This window comes from Hypanus sabinus, chromosome 3 (genome assembly GCF_030144855.1).
Source record: "Hypanus sabinus isolate sHypSab1 chromosome 3, sHypSab1.hap1, whole genome shotgun sequence".
NCBI classification, from domain to species: Eukaryota; Metazoa; Chordata; class Chondrichthyes; order Myliobatiformes; family Dasyatidae; genus Hypanus; species Hypanus sabinus.
In genome coordinates, this window is record NC_082708.1 from 117208123 (window position 1) to 117227760 (window position 19638).

General features: G+C 37.1%; 1 protein-coding gene across 2 annotated transcripts in view; it reads right to left on the minus strand.

Annotated features, from left to right (window-relative positions):
* Positions 1–265: 265 nt before the first annotated feature.
* slc10a7 (solute carrier family 10 member 7) overlaps positions 266–19638 on the minus strand; it is a 221658-nt gene continuing 202285 nt past the window's right edge. For both annotated transcript variants that reach the window (XM_059965004.1, XM_059965003.1), the window contains 2 exons: positions 6719–6864; positions 266–2364 (listed from right to left, as the gene is read on the minus strand). In XM_059965004.1, coding sequence (XP_059820987.1) covers positions 2326–2364; positions 6719–6864 — 185 coding nt within the window. In that variant the 3' untranslated portion in view covers positions 266–2325. The remainder of the gene's footprint in view (positions 2365–6718; positions 6865–19638) is intronic.

The following is a 19638-nucleotide window of genomic DNA, read 5'->3' on the forward strand; positions in this document are numbered from 1 at the left end:
TTGTAAGGTAGAGAGACAAGACCAAAGCTTAAAGTTAAAACGGATATTAGTAATTCATCTTCAAACTACTTAAAAATCTCTACAGAAAAAGCAGGCAATGTACCAAAATTGATAGAAGCAAAATTGTGAATCTACTGGCCAATCTTATCATGAAGATCTAGAAGGTCAGAATATCAACATCTTAAGTGTGCACTTATCACTGACTAAAGAAACTAAGAAAAATATAAAGCACATTTGAGTAATATTACAAAGTCTGTGAGTTTTAGAATCATTTTGATTTATTAATAATCCATGTGGCAATAAAAAAGTAAACAGAATGAACAACAAAATAAATTGGTTCTAACAATAATGTGCTACAAGACATTCATTAAGATTTAAACATATTAACAGTAATGGCTTAAAATCAATAACCTTTATATAGTTACCTAACTCTCAAGAAAATACAGCATTTCAATGAGGATGTATTTTCCCCCAAAAAAATACAAACTGAAGATGTTTAGAAGCAACAGCAAACCAGGAAAACCACTTGGCAAAGGACATTGGAACCAAAGACCTGATAACCAAATACTTAAGCACAAGTAAAACCAGATACAAGGAAGAGTTGATCTAATTTGCTCTAACACTAATTGCATCTCACTAATGGCCCCATTATTTCAAAGATAATGCTTGAGAATTTATATTGGAATAATAAAAATTGCATCCCCCATGTTAACATTTAATAAATGAACATATAATTGTCCAAAAGAATTGTGCCTTTAACTGTTGTACTTCTGTAGTAGGAATCCACCAAAGAGTCTAATTTTAGTTCAGGTTGTAACGCAGCACTTTAGATTATCTAAATGTTCATGTAGAATAAATCAGTGCAGGTCCTCACTTGGTAACATAAAGTGATATGGAAGCTTCCAGAAATAGGCTGACCAATATTTAATTTAATTTTCAAGATTGTTGACATTAGACAGATTCTCCATTAACTCCAAAATATCAACAAACACAATTTTGTTTATCAAATGTAAAATTGGAATTATACTAAATACACCTAGAGGGTTTCCAGCAGAGAGTTGCAGAAGGCTGTATGACTAATGAATGTAGAATATTCAATATTTTCCACATTCAGTAACTGAGAAACAATAGTATCTACTTTGTGTTTATTTATGTTTCATTTGAATAGGTTAATCTGATTGATTTAAGGGCAGTGATGCAATTTGATTGGAGGCCTTCCATTAATTGCCTCGTCAGCCATCAACCGGGCAAAAAAACAATTAAATATATCCACTACTCTTCAATTCAATTAATGTCAAACACTACAGTTTTAATGGGAACAGGCACTAACAGAGTTATCTTCTGTCCCTTACCCACCAGAACAGCACTTAGATATACTAAGGAATTCTCAAAGGACAAAAGATAAAAAGCTTGGTGAACTGAACATAGAAAGAGGGACGTAATATTAAAACATTATAGACAGTTTTATGCCATGATGCTGGGGGAGGGGCATGGGGAATGCTAATGGAAATGCCTAATACAACATTTGAACTTATTTAAGAAAATGAGGATAAACATAAAGAAAACCATCTATATTTGACAGTTAAACAACATTTTGAAAAAATAAATGTAACCATCTGTTGTTTATGCCATGAGGATTGTAAATATTTTTTGCCATTTAAAATCATTCATATTCTTTGTACAAATCGCTGGACTTTTCCTCTTGTATTCATGCAACAATTTTTGTGCATGGAGAAAACAAACAGAGAAATTCAGTTGTACTCTTAAGGCACTTAATAACATATATTTTGAATATTAAACAGATATGCAAATTTCTTAAGCATAAATGTTCACTTAATAATTTTCTATTTGTTTTGTCTTCTGTACATTTCATTATATGTACAGTACTGTGTAAAAGTCTTAGGCACCCTAGATTTTTATATGGTTTCACATAGTATGGCCTCCACTGAGGCCTGATCTCAACCTGGGATTACTTGGAGATAAAGAAGCAAATGAAACACAGCCAAAGTCTACAGAAGAACTGTGGCAAGTTCTCCAAGGTGCTTGGAATGACCTACCAGCCGGACTTCTTATAAAACTGCACAACAGTGTATCTTAGAAAAGTGATGCAGTTTCAAAGGCAAAAGGTGATCACACCAAATATTGATTTGATCAAGTTTATTTTTACTGTTCACAGCTCTTTAGAGTATGTTTTTGATATTTGGAAACTTTTCATTTTATTAATTTTGAAAGCATCTTGGCTTTACAGATTATTTTTTACATGTGCCTAATACTTTTGCACAGTATTGTATGTACACTGATACAAAATAAAAGATTCAACTGATACTATACAGGAATCTTCACCTGTCTTGAGAGGTTCAGTGCCTGTGAATGAGAAAATTACATTTATTTTTGAATCAAATAGCTAATCAACTTCATCTTTCCATCGTACATGGGGTGATTGATAAGTTTGTGGCCTAAGGTAGAAGGAGTCAATTTTAGAAAACCTAGCACATTCATTTTGCAACACAGTCCCCTCCTACATTTACACACTTAGTCCAACGGTTGTGGAGCATATGGATCATGGACCTCCAGAAAGTGTCCACAGATGGGTGATTGATAAGTTCGTGGCCTAAGGTATAAGGAGATGAGTTATACAGCTCTTGTTATATGCACATACAGGTCAACTCTTTGAGTAATTATGCAGAAAGTTTCAAGTTAATAACTCATCTCCTTCTACCTTAGGCCACAAACTTATCAATCACCCCTGATAAGTTTTCAACGTGCATGTAATGACAGCTGTATAACTCATCCCCTTCTACCTTAGGCCACAAACTTAGCAATCACCCATCTGTGGACACTTCCTGGAAATCCAAGATCCGAATGCTCCACGACTGCTGGACTAAGTGTGTAAATGTAGGAGGGGACTATGTTGAAAAATAAATGTGCTAGGTTTTCTAAAATTGACTCCTTCTACCTTAGGCCATGAACTTAACAATCACCCTTCGTATGTACGTGTGTGTGTATATAAGCTATGTGTAGCATTGAATGTTTTTAAAATTGTAAGCAACCAAATAAATTATGAAAGTCATTGCATTTCCAAAGGTCTTCTTAAAACCAGGTTCTGTTTCAGCTTTAAGAAAAACATGGTGGAGTGAGGTATTAAATCGACTGCTATTGAGCCCTAAGAAATAGGAGCTGGAGAAAGCCCCCTCTGTCAATCATTAAGATCCTGGCTGACCCTACAGTTCAATACCATTCTCTTGCACTGTTCCCATTTGAGAGTCACAGCACTGAAATAAGGCCCTCGGCTTATCATGTCTCTGCCCACCAAAACTCCTTGAGAACCCACTGTTTTGAATGCAATCACTGAGCCTCCGTATTTCAAAGATCGACCACTCTTTGTGAATGAGGAAATTTTATCTCACCTCTGTCCTGAATGACTGCCCTGGTTTTAGGATCCTCTATTAGGCGAAACATTCATTTTACATCCAGCCGGTTGAGCCTTGTAAGAATTTTGTATGTTTCAATGAGATCTCCTTTCATTCAGCTAAACTCTGAAGAATCCAGGTCTGGTCTAGTTGTCATAAAGCAAACCTGCCAGCCCTGGAATTAGTATAGTGAATCCTCACTGCACTCCCTCTACGGCAAAGTATATTGTATACATTTTGTTTACGTAGGGAGATCAAAAATTGTGCACAACATTCCAAGCTAGTCTCACCAAGGTCCGATACAATTGTAGTAATACTCATTTATTCTTGTACTAACATTCTCTTACATTTCGGCTTTCAGCAACTTGCGCTCAAGGACAACCCATGAACCTTAACATTACTCAAACTCTCACCATTTACAACTTTTCTACTTGGTACACCAAAGTGGAAAACTTCACAAGTTTTCACATTGTATTCCATCTGTCATGATCTTCTTACTAATTTAACTGACCTGTTTCTTTTAGATGCCTCTTTACCTCACCATCCTAAGCACAATCCACCAAGTTGAGCATTGTCAGTAAATTCAGAAATATGACACCTTACTGAGGGGACCCTCAGTAAAATTGTTGAAAAATATCATGTAAGTTGGAGCAGAAACATCTATCCATGTAGTATCCCATTAGTCAAAGCTCACTTATCTGAGATGGAAAAATCTATTCCCACTCTTTACCTTCTGCTTGATAACCAATTCTCATCCATACACAGTATACTACCCTCCATTCCATGTGCTTTAATCTTGTTGACAAACTTTTGAGCCCTTAATCCAAACCAGCTGACTATCCAAATATGCCACATTCACTGGTTCACTTAAGATTATTCCAAGTTCACATCCTCAAAATTAAACTGCATAGTAAACCATATGGGGAGGAATGAGTGGACAATGGAGTCACGTAGAGAGCAATCCCTATGGAAATCCAAGGGGCGGGGGGGGGGAACGGGTGCGAGGTGGGACAGAGTAGGTAAGGACAAGAGGAACCCTATCCTTGTTATGACAATGACAGGGCAGATGTGTGTGAAATGATGGAGATGTCGCTGCCGGATTCTGAAGATTTTGATCCAAGATTCTTTTAGAAGTCAAGAAGGAGGCATAAAAATTGTTGCTTGACAATTGTTTCATTAAATGTTAACATTGGAAGTGGGCAGTTCTAGTAGGGGAAGGGAAAGCAGAAGCAAAAATGGTGGGCCAATATTTTCAGCCCTTCTTATACCTCATAGATAAGAGGCATACCATTCAAATTTGTAGGTAAGTGTTAACCAATCAGATAACCCTTATTCAAATAATACACTACCAAGAAGCTTCCAGAAAGAGACAGAGCTGTAACCAGCAGGCGACCCACTGAACAGTTGCATATACATACTGTGATCCCTAGAAAATATACTAAACACTTACATGTATAGTATATAGGTAATTAAATAAAACACAAACAAATAGCTAATAGTTAACTGCAAATAAAATAACAATTATTCAGTCTAATCCAACACTGGTGAAGGAAGCATTTAGAGTGGTAGAAGAGAAACTACATTTTCTTTCAAAGAGAGGACATCTTCGATATTCTGGAAATGGAAAGCCTCATTCTGAGAACAGATGTGGTGGAAACAGAGCAACTGCAAGAAGGGAATTGCAGTTTTATAAGTGACAGAATGGGAAGAAGTATAGGCTAGATAACTGAGAGTCAGTAGGTTTGTAAAAGATATCAATAGATATTTGTATGTGGAGATGGAGACAGAAAGATTGAGAGAGTTGTCAGAGATGGACCGAATAAATATGAGGGCAGGGTGAAACTTGGAGGCAAAGATGATGAAATTGATGAGCTCAGCAGGAGCACAGGAAGGAGCACCAGTACTGTTGTCCACATAAGAGTTGAGGAACGATACCAGTGTGGGCTTGTTTCCAGGTAGCAATGAAAAAAGCAGGCATAGCTGGGTCCCATATGAGTCCCTGAGAAAGTGGAAGGAGTTGAAAGAAAAATTATTGAGGGTGAGGAGCAGTTCCACCTGGCAGAGGGGCATGGTAGTGGAGAACTAGTCATGTCTATCATCCAGAAAGAAGTGAAGAGCTTTAAGGCCTTCCTGATGGGGGATGGAAGTTTACAGGGACAGGATATCCATAGTGAAAATAAGTCATCGGGGAGAACATGTGAAATGCCATGGATATAGGTAGGAAAGGAGTGAACCAAGAGGGAGAAAATGAAGTCACAGTATGTGGCCATAGTTCATTAGAACAGAAGTAGGAATAAATAACAGCCATACCCAGACAGGTAGGTTTGTGGAGCTTGGGTAGAAGGTAGAGATGATCAGTGTAGTGTACGGGAGCTATGAAGTTGGTCGCAGTAGATGGGAGATCTCCAGAGTTGAAAAGGTTAGTGATGGTGTATGAGACAATGACCTGATGCTTCTTAGTAGGATCCTGTTTAAGGGGTAAGTAAGAGATATGTGAGTGATGCCACCTGGCCTCAGCAAGATAGAGGTCAGTCCACCCTGGTTTAATGGTAAGGTTGGGATTGGAGTGGAGGCTAGTGCATTTACAAGGAGTGAGGTTAGAATAGGAGAGTGGAGTGGCCAAGTTGAGATGATTGATGTCTCATGAGCAGTCGGAGATATAAAGTGGGCAGAAGGCCAGACCAGGGTTTTTTAGTGTTCTGGGATCTTTTAATGTGCACATCATTTGACAGATAAATGATAACATATAAACAACTATGATAGAAAAGTAGGTGAATTGTGTCATTGGCCTACATTCAACAAAGGTCACTGAATTGAGTTGTTAGCTCTGCTTCCACAGATGCCACCTAACCTAATGTGTATCTCCATAATCTTCTGTTTCTATTTCACATTTCCAGCTTCTCCAGGTCTTCTTACTTAACAAAAACTCGGAAGTTGGCACCACTCTAATATTTCCTGATTAATTGTTTTTGTACTGTAATACGTAGTTTTGCCTTCTGAAGTTGAAGCAAAAAAGGAGAAGATGGGTTCAGAGGTACAATGGCAATGGGGCAAATCACTCTGTAGTTGGAAAATTTTAAGGAATCTTTGAAGTAGTGCAAAGGTTTCAGAATTTACCAGAACTGCAATAAGAATTAGAGTAAGTTACATCAAACAAGTAGATGTACATCATGCCATCTGAACTCTACTACAGTGAAACAAACCAAGCAGATAAATGTTTGCATAATCCTTCATTTAAAAAAAAACAGAATACATTTCTAATAAACTCAAATCATTTTAGGCTACTTATCTGGCTTAGAAGGTCTTACTTTTTGACGAGAGACCATCCAGGATTGCACTGTTCCAACTAACAGACCACCGAGTAAAATCTGGGTGGGATGATAGATGAGTAATGGAACTGAAATGAGGGATAAATGTTCATAACCTGAAAATACTATCTTCAGCATTGGGATTCCTGCAAATAGAAAACAGATACAGAATTGTTAACATTCTCTCAAAGTTTTGATTTTTAATACTTGAGGAAGTAGAAAAGGTGACCATTTTTGTTCCAATCTCACACTCACAGCACTGAAAAGGATGATTTTCAATCCTCCACTGTGTGTGAAAAAATGAATAGTTTAAAGAACATGACCATTAAACAACTTTCCATTTGAATTGAAGATCCAAATGGATGGCTTAAATACTGACTGGAAAAAGGCTGAACTATTATTTACTCTTAGAAAATGAAACAAACCATTTAATGGGATCCTGATGCAGCATGTCTCATTTGGGCCTTACAGTTTGCACAAGTGCTAATTATTGTTATTTTGGTTTGAGCAGCCTAAGCGGAAATTCTGAAATGAGCTGTTGTAGCTAGCTCAGGAGAAATTCAAAGAAGGTTATGAACAGTTTTTGAGTTCCCTTCAGTTTCAGCAAAATACATCCCTGTCCCCAAACCATATTCAACCAAATGGCGAAGGTTTCCTCTTTGCCATTTAGGAAGTATATGCTGTATGGGCATGACATGTTACTAAGGCTTTTGTTTGGAAAATCAATTGCAGAAAATAAGAGCATGGAAATCAAAAGATTAAGGCATTTTGACGGAAATGCAATCAGCCAATACTGTATTCAGAATAAATGAATTTGATGGATGGGTAGTACATTTATTTACATTATCCTAAGCGTTAAGACATATATGAGTTACTCTTTAGTTAAATTATTCATTTTGTACAAATGAGAAGTATTCAACGGAATGGACAGGCTTCTTCACCGCTCCCTATGTCAGATCTTTGATCTAGAATGTTGCAACTCTATCAAATTTTACCTACTGTCCTATATCTGGAAAGTCATCTGCAGTCAATCAAGGACAACCAGTGTGTCTTGGAGTTTTATTTACTTCCATTCTTAAACCTGGTGAAAGTCAAAGGTTTTGAACATATGTTCTCAACAGCCCATACCCTTGTCATAAAATAAGGTAAAGAATCATACCATTATGGAATATTAAGAGTCATACAGCAGTGAAGTGGGCACTATCACAAGGTAATGACAGTTGAATAAATCTTTATTTTTTGTATTGGTCTTCTCCATTAAAGTCACTGAAAATATCTCAGTAACAAATGGTCTTATTTCAAATCATATATGGAAGCATTTGTAAAAAAGAAACAACCAAGCATATGGGATGAAGCACTGGAATAACTCATGTGAGTAAAGGTGGACAGGTTGCTAGTACCCGATGGCCTGTCTGAAAGATTTTAATGGCTGCAGAGATAGTGGAACCATTAGTTGAATTTTTTCTGAACTCACTGAATTCCAGGAAGGTACCAGATAATAAAAAAGCAGCAAACTTTACTTCCCTGTTGTTAATGAATTTCTTATGAATCACTGCTTCAAGGGGCCTTTGGAGAACTGTTCTGTGTCTTAGAAGCTCAGCAATCATAGTCAGCTTTTCACATGCATATTGTTGATCTTTCACTAGTTAAGGCTTTCAGAAATGATTATTAATGAGTCTATTTTCATTATCATTGATAAACTGAAAGTCAAATCTGCTATCATGGGCCTTTAATACTACAAGCAGATAGAGTGATGGTGACTTGATATTTCTGCACACTATCTCTATGTCTAGAAGAAAGGCTTGGCAACTGGTGTCGAGGCAAACAAATTAGTCCTTCCTTTGATGTCAGCTGCTGAGATATTCCTCTTCTGCAACCTGCAATGCCTGTTTCTTCACTTCCTCTTCCTCCTCCTTCTGCTACTGGAGGGCTTCAAGGCAATATCAGCAGAACTAGAACCAGGTTTATTATCACTGACTTATACAACATGAAATTTGTTGTTTTGCAGCAGCACAGTAAAGAACATAAAGTTGTTATAAATTATAAAATAAATAAAGTGCAAAAAGAAAGGAACAATGATATAGTGCTCATGAACTGTCCGGAAATCTGATGGCACAGGGTAAGAATCTGTTCCTGAATTACTGGACTTTCAAGCTCCTGAAACTCCTCCCTGATGGTAGGAATGAGTAGAGGGCACGCAAGGTGGTGAAATCCTTAATGATGAAAGCCGCTTTCTTGAGGTACCACCTACCTCCTGAAGGAGTCCTTGATGGTGGGGATGATTGTGTCTGTGATTGAGCTGGTTGAATCTACAACTCTCTGCAGCCTCTGCGATGTTGCGTACTGAAGCTTCCATGCCAAGCTGTGATGCAACCAGCCAGAAGGCTCTCCACCATGTATCCATAGGAATTTGCAAGAGTCTTTGGTGACATACCATATCTCCCTAAAGTCCTAACAAACTAGAGCTGCTGGTATGCCTTCTTTGGAATTTCATCAACATGTTGGGTCCAGGACAAATTCTCTGAGATGTTGACAGTATCTTAAAGGTGCTTACTCTTTCCATTATTGACCTCTCAACAAGGACTGGTGCATGTTCTCTGGACTTCTTGCAGGTACAACAGGTTATTAAGAAGGCAAATGGAATGTTGGCCTTCATTGCTAGAGGGATTGAATTCAAGAGCAGGGAGATCATGCTGCAATTATACAGGGTACTGGTGAGGCCGCCCCTGGAGTACTGTGTGCAGTTCTAGTCTCCATACTTGAGGAAGGATATATTGGCTTTAGAGGCAGCGCAGAGGAAGTTCACTAAGTTGACCCCAAAGATGAAGGGGTTAACCTATGAGGAGAGATTGAGTCGCCTGGGACTATACTCTCTGGAGTTCAGAAGAATGAGGGGGATCTTATAGAAACATACAAAATTTTGAAAGGGATGAAGATAGAATTAGGAAAGTTGTTTCCATTGGTAGGTGAGACGGTGAGACTAGAACTAGAGGATATTGCCTCAAGATTCAGGGAAGAAGATTTAGGATGGTGATGAGGAAAAACTGTTGTTCCCAGAGAGTGGTGAATCTGTGGAATTCTCTGCCCAGGGATGCAGTTGAGGCTTCCTCACTAAATATACTTAAGAAACACTTAGATAGGTTTTTACATAGTAGGGGAATTACAGGTTATGGGGAAAAGGCAGGCAGATGGAGCTGAGTTTACAGACATATCAGCCATGATCTTATTGAATGGCGGAGCAGGCTCGATGGGCCCAATGGCATACTCCTGCCCCTATTTCTTATGTAAAATTCACAAACAATCCTTGGTCTTGCTGACACTGAGTGAGAGGTTGTTGTTGTGACACCACTCAATTAGCCAATCTATCTCACTCCTGTTTGCCTCCTTGTCACCGTCTGAGATTTTACCAACAACATGGTGCCATCTACAAATTCATGGATAGTTTTTAAGTACTGTCTTGAACGTTGAGTATGTTCAGGAGGCAGCAGGTAACCGCCGATATGGACTAGTGCAATGTTGGTTTAACTTCTTGAGCCACACAGCTCCTGAGTTTAAACTGTGTTTTTGCATTTTCTACTCTCAAACACCTTTTGTTTAGAAATTCATGGTTATGCAATCCATGATCTCTCTCACCAATCAACTTCCCAGCTCTTTACTTCACCCCAACCTTGGTTACATCTATCACCTTGAGTATCTCCCTCCCCTCCCTCCACTGACTCATTTTTTTTTATCTCTATTTCTACTGATGTGTCTTGGCCTGACACATCATTGACTGTACTCTTTTCCATAGATCAAGGATAGCCAACTTATGGTGCATTGGATGATCAGAAGTGGCGCATTGCACCCCAGTGATAATAATAAAACAGTAAGCCTACTCATCCAAAAAGTATTAACCAAAAACCATTTGTAGAAAAAAAATCTAAAACAGGAATTCAAGTAGCTCAGAGCTAGAAATGGATTTTACTGAGAATAAATCTAAAACTTAGCAATTATTTTAAGCGATTTTATTATTTCGTGCACATCTTCTGGTGAACGTTATCTTCTTTCACATTAATCTGTTTTCAATTAAAAAAATGTTCAATGAGTCAAAATAGGAAAGAAGGACTTTTGTTCTGCAGTCGATCCATAACACGTTTGATACTTGTTTGATCCTGAGGCACCAGGCCTCTGCACCAGTGGTGCGACACAGGTTTTTGCCAGTCAGTTTACAATTGACATTCGTGCTATGGAGTTGTGCTTTGTTCTTCCTTTTGTGAACATCTGCAGTTTTGTACTTTTTTGAAAATTAAGCCTTGTTTTTACATTCAGTTACTCATCACAGTGTGAAAGAAAATGAGCAAAAGCAGAAAGTGATAGTAAGTGTAAATTTAATGAACAGTGGGAAAATGAGTTCTTATTTATAGTGGGTCCATCAGGAAAACCATTGTGCATTGTTTGTGAAAACACTTTCGCACATAATAGAAGACATGATCTTAATAGACACTTTAAAACACAACATCAGACTGAAATGGAAGCTAGTGCTTGGGTCTGAGTTACGAAGAGAATATATGATTAAGAAAAAGGAAGAAATCAAAAGAAGACAGAATATATTTGTTAAAAGTCTCATTAAGGTAAGTAATGTTTATCTTGTTTTATAGTAAATCAATATATCATGTAAAATGCTAAATATATCTATATTAACATTTTTACAAGAATTGAATGGGGGTACAAGAGTTGTATGGCACATCTGAACTTGTGCGTGAAAAAATTGACTCATGGAATGTAAAAGGTTGGCCACCCCTGCCATTGATGCTGCCTGGCCTGCTGAGTTCCTCCAGCATTTTGTGTTGCTTTGGATTTCCAGCATCTGCAGATTTTCTCGTTAAAGACTATTAAATATAGTTTCTTACTCAAAAAATGTTTACTAACAGCTGAGTTGTACATGATATCAGAAATTTGCTGTAAGAGTTACAAACATTAATTCTGAAAGATTAAACGCAATGTGCTAAAATAAAATGTGTTCTATTTCAGTTCTATATATGTATTAACATATATATAAATATAGTCTGCATATATTCCAGTGAGTTATTAATGCTTTTGCATATCTTTTCCGTCACTGTTTGCTTTGAACCCAAAGATTGAATGACAAGTTAGTTTCAAGACAGGTGCATCATTAATCAATTAATCAATAATTAATTAATAAGAATTCTAAAGCTACTCATTGCATGCAAAACATGAAATTATAAATGATATATAAAATGAAATATATTGTGATCAGATTTCATTTGAAACTAATATATTTAAGCATGCGAGAAGTAATCCTGTAGACATGTTTTCTGACAGAGGCTCTGTGAGCTTTCATGATGACACAAAGACATCTATTATAGTACTCTGTCTATGCATTTATGAGGCACTGAACTCCGGCATTGCAAATATTTATAAAAGATTAATCAAATAGTCCTTGATTACATGTACTGTCTGTAAAGCAGGTGGTTAAGTATGTAATTTAAATGGATTCTTTGCTTCTAATGTAATCTCTAGCAAGAGATTTTTTTAGACAAGTACCAAGTGTGGGTTGATATAGAGCACTTTCTCAAAACTTTACTACCCAATAGGAAATGACTAAATTACAAGATGTAATATTTTTATGTCATGCATGGTTCACTCTTCCAAAAGTCAGCAAACAGAAGTTGACATTCCAGTATATTCCATAAGTAAAATCACATTTTCCAAAATCTTTAGTCTGTAATGCAACATATTGTAGGAAGACCAAGTAAACATAAATACATTGAATTCCCCTGTATCTATCTTCCTATTGATTTATTTAGTGATACAGCTCGGAGTTAGCCCTTCTGGTCTTTTGAGCCATGGCACCCCAGCAACTTTACAACCCCGATTAACCCTAACCCAATCACGGTACAATTTACAATGACCAAATAACCTACTCTGTATGTCTTTGGACTGAGGGATGAAACCAGAACACCTGGGAAAAACCCATGAATTCCACAAGGAAGACACATAGAGACTCCTTACAGAACAGCTCTGGAATTGAACTCCGGAACACTCCAAGCTGTAATAACTTTGTGCTAACCACTATACTACTGTGTACACAATGTTCTTTCAATTTCAGGGGGAATAATGCATTTTCAAAAATGTTAATGACAGTCCTACACTTTAGAGATCACACAATATATAATGACATTATTACTTCTGGGTTACATTACAAGTCCTTGGTGCAAGCCATCAAATAAATGGAAATATGATGAAAATTAGATCAAAATTGTACTTTTCTTGTTTGACCAAGTTTTATCCCTCAGTTTTAAGTCCTTCAATAAAATCCATAACTCTCCAGATAAAATGTAGGCACATATTCTCAGAAGATCCACAATAATTATCTGGTGTGATTATTTTCTAATCTCAATTGATTACCCAAACATTTGTTTCTGGGGCTTCTTTGGGTTTTTGCTTTCTGAAAAATGTAATTTGGATCCTTTGTCCAGTGATGATGAATTCGTTGGTTCGTTGATCAGGGGAACAGAAAGGAGGTTCTGTGGACAAGAACAAGATTACTAATTTGTTTGTTGCCTCCCGAGTGCCAGGGTTAGGGACATTCCATATCGAGTCAACAACATTCTTTAGTGTCAAGGTGAGCAGCTAGAGGTTGTGGTCCATTTTGGTATCAATGATATGGGTAGGATGAGAGAAGAGGTCCTGCAAAGTGAGTTCAGGGTGTTAGGTGCTAAGTTAAAGGACAGGACATCCAGGGATGTGTTCTCATGATTGCTACCTGTCACAGGTGCGAGTGAGGCCAGAAATAGGAAGATCATACAGTTTAATACATAACTAAGGAGTTGGTGTAGGAGTGAGGGCTTCAGATTTTGGTTCATTGGGCTCTCTTCCAGGGAAGGTGGGACCTGTTTTGAAGGGATGGTTTGCACCTGAACTGGAGAGGACTAACATCCTAGCGCGAATAGGACTAATATCCATTTAGTGCATCATAGGAGAGGGGGGTTTAAACTAGAGTTGTGGGCGGATAGGAATGTTCATGCAGAACAGATTATGGAGTAGCTGAGGAGAAAGATGTTAAGCTTACATACACAGTTAGGAATCAACAGATTGAGCATGGTGGGACTAATGCTTTGAGCTACGTATATTTCAATGCAAGAAGTATCATGGGGTGATTGAGCTTAGGACATGAATAAGCACGTGGAATTGTGACATAGGGAGACTTGGTTGCATGAGGGCAGGCCTGGCAGTTCAATGCTCTCCATTGTTTTAGATGTGATAGAGTGGGAGGGATTAAAGAGGAAAAATGTCATGGCAGTGCTCAGTTAGGACAGCTGGAGGTTAGGGAGGCGAGTGAGCTAGTGGGTTAAACTGAGGAATAAAAAAGGTACGAGCAAGTTAATGGGATTATCTTATAGACCACCCAACAGTCTGCAGGATTTAGAGTAGAAATTTGCAGAGAGATTATGCACTGTTACAAGAAACATAAGGTTGTGATAGTAGGTGACTTTAAATTTCCACATATTGACTGGCACTCCCAAACCGTTAAAGTTAATGGGAAAGAGCTTGTCAAATACAGTATGTTCAGGAAAGTTTCCTCAATCAGCACATAGATATCCCAACTAGAGAGTGTGATACTAGATCTCCTATTAGGGCATGAGACAGGGTAGGTGACAGAAGTTTGTATAGGGGAACATTTTGCATCTAGTGATCATAATACCATTAGTTTAATGGTAATTATCAAATAGGATAGGTCCGGTCCTTGGGTTGAAATTCTAAATTGGAGAATGGCCAATTTTGAAGGTATCAGAAAGGATCTGGCAAGTGTGGATTGGGACAGGTTGTTTTCTGGTAAAGGTGAACTTAGTAAGTGGGAGGCTTTCAAACGCAAGATTTGGAGTGTACAGAGTTTGTATGTCCCTTTCAGAATACAGGGCAACGTTGACAGGTTTATGGAAGATTGGTTTTGAGATATTGAGGCCCTGTTTAAGAAAAAAGGAATGTACATAGTAGATATAGGCAGGTAAGAATAAATGAGGTACTTGTGGAGTATAAGCAATGCAAGAGGACACTTAAGAAGGAAATCAGGAGACCTAAAAGAAGACTGAGGTTACTCTAGTAGGCAAGATGAACACCTCCTAAGGGCTTCTACAGATATACAAGAGCAAAAAGATGGCAAGGGACAAAAATTGGTGCTCTGGAAGATCAGAGGGATAATCTATGTATGGAGCCAAAAGTTATGGTGTAGATCTTAAATGGATTTTTTGCATCTGTATATACTAGGAAAATGGACAGAGTCAAAAGGAGTGAGACAAAGCAGCTGCAAGATCATGAACCCTATACAGATTACAGAGGAGGAGGTGTTTGTTTTCTTGAGACAAATTAGGGTGGATAGATCCCCAGGGCCTGACACCAAGTGTTCCTTCAGACCCTGTGGGAGGTGAGTGCAGAAATTATAGGAGCCCTCACAGAGATGTCAAAAATATCCTTAGCCATGGGTAAGATGTTGGAGGATAACTAATGTTGTTCCATTGTTTGAGAAAGGCTCTGAGAATAACCCAGGAAATGTGGAAATAGGCTGCTGGGCCTGATATCAGAAGTGGGAAAGTTATTGGAAGGTATTCTAAGTGACCACATATATGAATATTTGGATAGACAGGGACTGATTAGGGATTGTCAATATGGCTTTGTGCATGGTAGGTCACATCTAGCCAATGGTATAGTCTTTCAAGGAAGTTACTAGGAAAGTTGACTAAGGCAGGGCATTGAACATTATCTACATGTAATATGACAAGGTCCCACATGGAAGGATAGTCAAGAAAGTTCAGACACTTAGATTCAATATGAGGTAGTGAATTGGTTTAGACATTGGCTTTGTGGAAGAAGCCAGAGAATGGATGTACATGGTTGCCTCCCTGACTGGAGGCCCATGGCTAGTGGTGTGCTGCAGGGACTGGTGCTGGGTCTGTTGTGGTTTGTCATCTATAGCAATAATCTGAATGAGAATGTGCTAAACTGAATCAGGAAATTTACAGATGACAACAAGATTGGGGTGTAGTGGATAGCGAGGAAGATTAGCAAAGCTTGCAGCGGGATCTGGAGCAGCTGGAAAAATTGTTTGTAAATGGCAGATGGAATTTAATGCAGTCAAATGTGAAGTATTGCACTTTGGGAGGACCAACCAGAGCACTGTAGGTCTTACATGGTGACAGGTAGGGCACTCGAGTGTGGTCAGACAGATCCCTCTGGGAATACAGATCCATAATCCCTTGAAAATAGCATCACAGCTATTTTTACTTTGTTTTTTTTTTATCAATTATGCTATTGTTTGCACTGTTGTAACTATATGTTGTAATTATGTGGTTTTGTGCAGGTCTTGTAGCTTTAGTTTTTGGTCTTGTTTTTGTCTGGTGGATTTGGAGCTCCTTTCTGGGGAACGCGCTAGACGGTAGCACGATACTAAAACGCAGCAGCTTCTCCAGACTCTGGATTGGGGATTGTCAAACGTTACGTGGATTTTCTGGTGTAGTCTGTTTTGTCATATGCTTTTGTGATATCATTCTGGGGGAACATTATCTCATTTTTTAACTGCATTGCATTTGTGGTTTCTAAATGACAATAAACTGAATCTGAACAGTTAGATAGGGACATAAAGAAAGCTTTTGACACACTGGCTTTCATAAATCAATGTACTGAATACAGGGGCTGGGATATTATGTTAAAATTGCTTAAGACATTTGGTGAGGCCTGATTTGGAGTACTGTATGGAGTTTTGGTCATCTACTTACAGGAAAGATGTCAATAAGATTAAAAGAGTGCAAAGAAAATTTACAAGGATGTTACCAGGACTTGAGTACCTGCGTTATAGGGAAAGGTTGAATAGGTTAGGACTTTATTCTCCAGATTGTAGAAGATTGAGGGGAGATTTGATAGGGGTGTAGTGTTGCACTTTGGGACATCCTACACTTAAATATTCAAGAATTTTCAAGTGATTTTAAAAAATGAACATAAATTATAACATATTAAATTGTTACATTCAAAAATTTTCTGACAGCTGGTAAGAATTTTCTCACAGCTGTATATTCATGTTGGGAGACCTACTCCAAATGTGTGTTCAATGTTCATTCTATTCAGTGAAAGTATTTAGTGGGTTAGTCAAGAATGAGCACCAAGCACCTTCATGGAAATTTTAAGCTACTGTGTTTGGAATACTGATAAAAGATAAGTGGTCAGTAACAAGCTTTCTTTCTCTTTGGAACAAATGGTCATATTTCATTGCTTCAATTTACTAATCATTATATCAGAAAAGTAATTTGGGAATGTTATGGAAGTGCCTGAAAATCTGAATTCCATAATTTCAACAAACTGTTGATGATATGCCAATATATAGACAGTGATGTTTCAAACAATAACAATACCAATTTCAACAATACAGTGAATGACGGTACACTGTAAAAAAACAAAAGGAAATATATAATCCAGGCCTGCATTGATCCATTAAATGATGAGAAATAACCACCATTCCTTACAGTTGTGAACAAAGTAAGTTTTTACTTAGACTACTAGCTGAATTGAATTTCACTACTTTTTACTGAATTGCTTTGTAAATGCTAATGAAATCTGCATTCTTTTCAAAAGTCTGATCTATTGGGAGATCAAATAGTGCAAAATTTAAATTGAAAATAAGATGTTGATATGGAGGAGAATCCATTTTATGTAGTAACTTTCAGAGATGAAGTTTGGAAAATCTCTTCAGCAAGTAAGCCCTTCATTTGTCCACCATTGTTATGGATTGTGTACCCATAAGCAAATCTGATCATCAATTCTCTCTCTTGGGCACAATCTTACAGCAGAAACACCTTGAATTATTATTTCTATTAACAACTATGGATAAGTAAGGAGCTGGTACAACTGCAGATTTGATCAGGCCGATTTTGCTACAGAGCATTATCATAATTAGTTTTAAGTAAATCCGAGCATGATGAATTAAAAGAGTTTTAGAAAGTTGATTACAAATGCAGCTGGTACTCAAGACTAGGACTACAAATGAGAACAAACCATGGCCAATAATTTAGCTCTGAAAACTGAGGTGAACTTATTCAATTATATCACTAAGGTTGGATAAGAATACAGGACAAGTGATCTTCTGGATAAGATATCAATCACTTATAGAATCATTAAGTAAAGGACATTTCATAGATCGGTTGAAGGGTCTTTTGGATCTGTATTTATCATGTCAGATTTCAGACAATTTGCGACAGCATTCCAGCAGTAGCCTCATCTGATGCTCACATACTTATCCAACCACTATGATATGATGACACTCATCACCACATTTATCTATCAACAGAGTGGAGCACAGCCAGAAATTCACTGGAAACTAATTCAATGGGAATAAAATTGCGGTGATTTTAAATTTATTGAGAAGGAAGAAGCCCTTGTAGAAATATCAAGACCGTAGCTTTAATTTTTCAATTTTTTAAGTGGAACCAGCAGAATGATGAGGTGAAATAGTTAAGTTAAACAGATATTTTTAAAAGCAGAAAACTGAGATAAAATTGTTTATTATAACAATTTTTATCTAATAAAATAACAGCAAATTCTAATGTATCAATATGGACATAAAACTGGAATTGTACACAGCCTATATAACTCTTTGTATACTTTGAAGTTTAAGTAAATAAAAATAAAATTTCTGTACTCTCATACTAAAAAAATGTCAACCTGTCAAGGGAGAGCAACATATATTGGTACATGAATTAAAGTGTTCCCAGCAAATATTTTTATTAAGCCAAGTTTAAAACAAGTTTAGATTTTTTGGATAAGTTGTCAATAGATTTTCAGATTGTTGTTTTGTTCACCATCAATGTACTTCATTCCTAAAACAAAGCAACTATACTTAAACTAGGCCAGTCTGATAACATTATCGATTTGATCCATATGACCATAAGTCTTTAATTCTGTTTAGTAAAGCACTGTAACTTGTAATGTTTGATTCTCACTAATAGAATCTAAACATTCCCACAAAACAAATGGAGATAATTTTATAACAAAATGAATAAAATACATACAATTTTAAAGTATCATTTAATCTGATGCAAGTTCAAATATGATAATTTCTTCAGAATAGCTTTCTTTAAAATCTAGTGCATTTATTATACATCATAGCAATAGCAATTTATTACTTTTTTATTATACACCACCATTTTTAATGTAATTTCAGTTTATACTTCTCTATTATTGAGAACTGAAGTGAAAAGGAACCGTCATATGAAAACGACACCATTTTAAAATAAAGCAGCATTATTATTTGATTTTAACAGAATTCAAGTGCTCAGGATGTTTGAAGTCCCCAGAAACGTCACTGACCTCTATCTGCACAACTGCCCTCTACAAAGTAATTTCATATTGTGAATGGATATTTATGAGGTTGGAGCAGAAAAACCCTGCGCCACTATATTAACTGAGCTACAATGAACACTACATATTCCCATTAGGACACCCTCCTCTTGTTCAACAAACTCTTGGGAGCTTAAACATGTAGGATTTCCAACTGAACAATGTCAAGCCATAGCTCAATGTCAGGTTCAATGCGACATTCCATGATTAAGGGTCAAATTGTCACCTCATCCACTATCAATCAGTGAAAATGTAATCTGGCAAATAATTTAATGAAGGCAATGAATCAAACAGAATTTCACTAAAAAAAAATCATTAAGTGATTTTATGCTCTATGCAGTTGACATTCACTATAAATTTACATGAAAACTAAATACAACAGATTTTAGAAGAATATGTTTGCATTCAAATAAGCTTACTCTGATAATTCATTCTGCACTCTTTTCCAAGAAAGGAAAACATCATTTACAATTAAAGAAATGTTCTTTTGTATAAACTGGCCTTTGTACTTCTCAGTTATTACAGTGATTATGTCA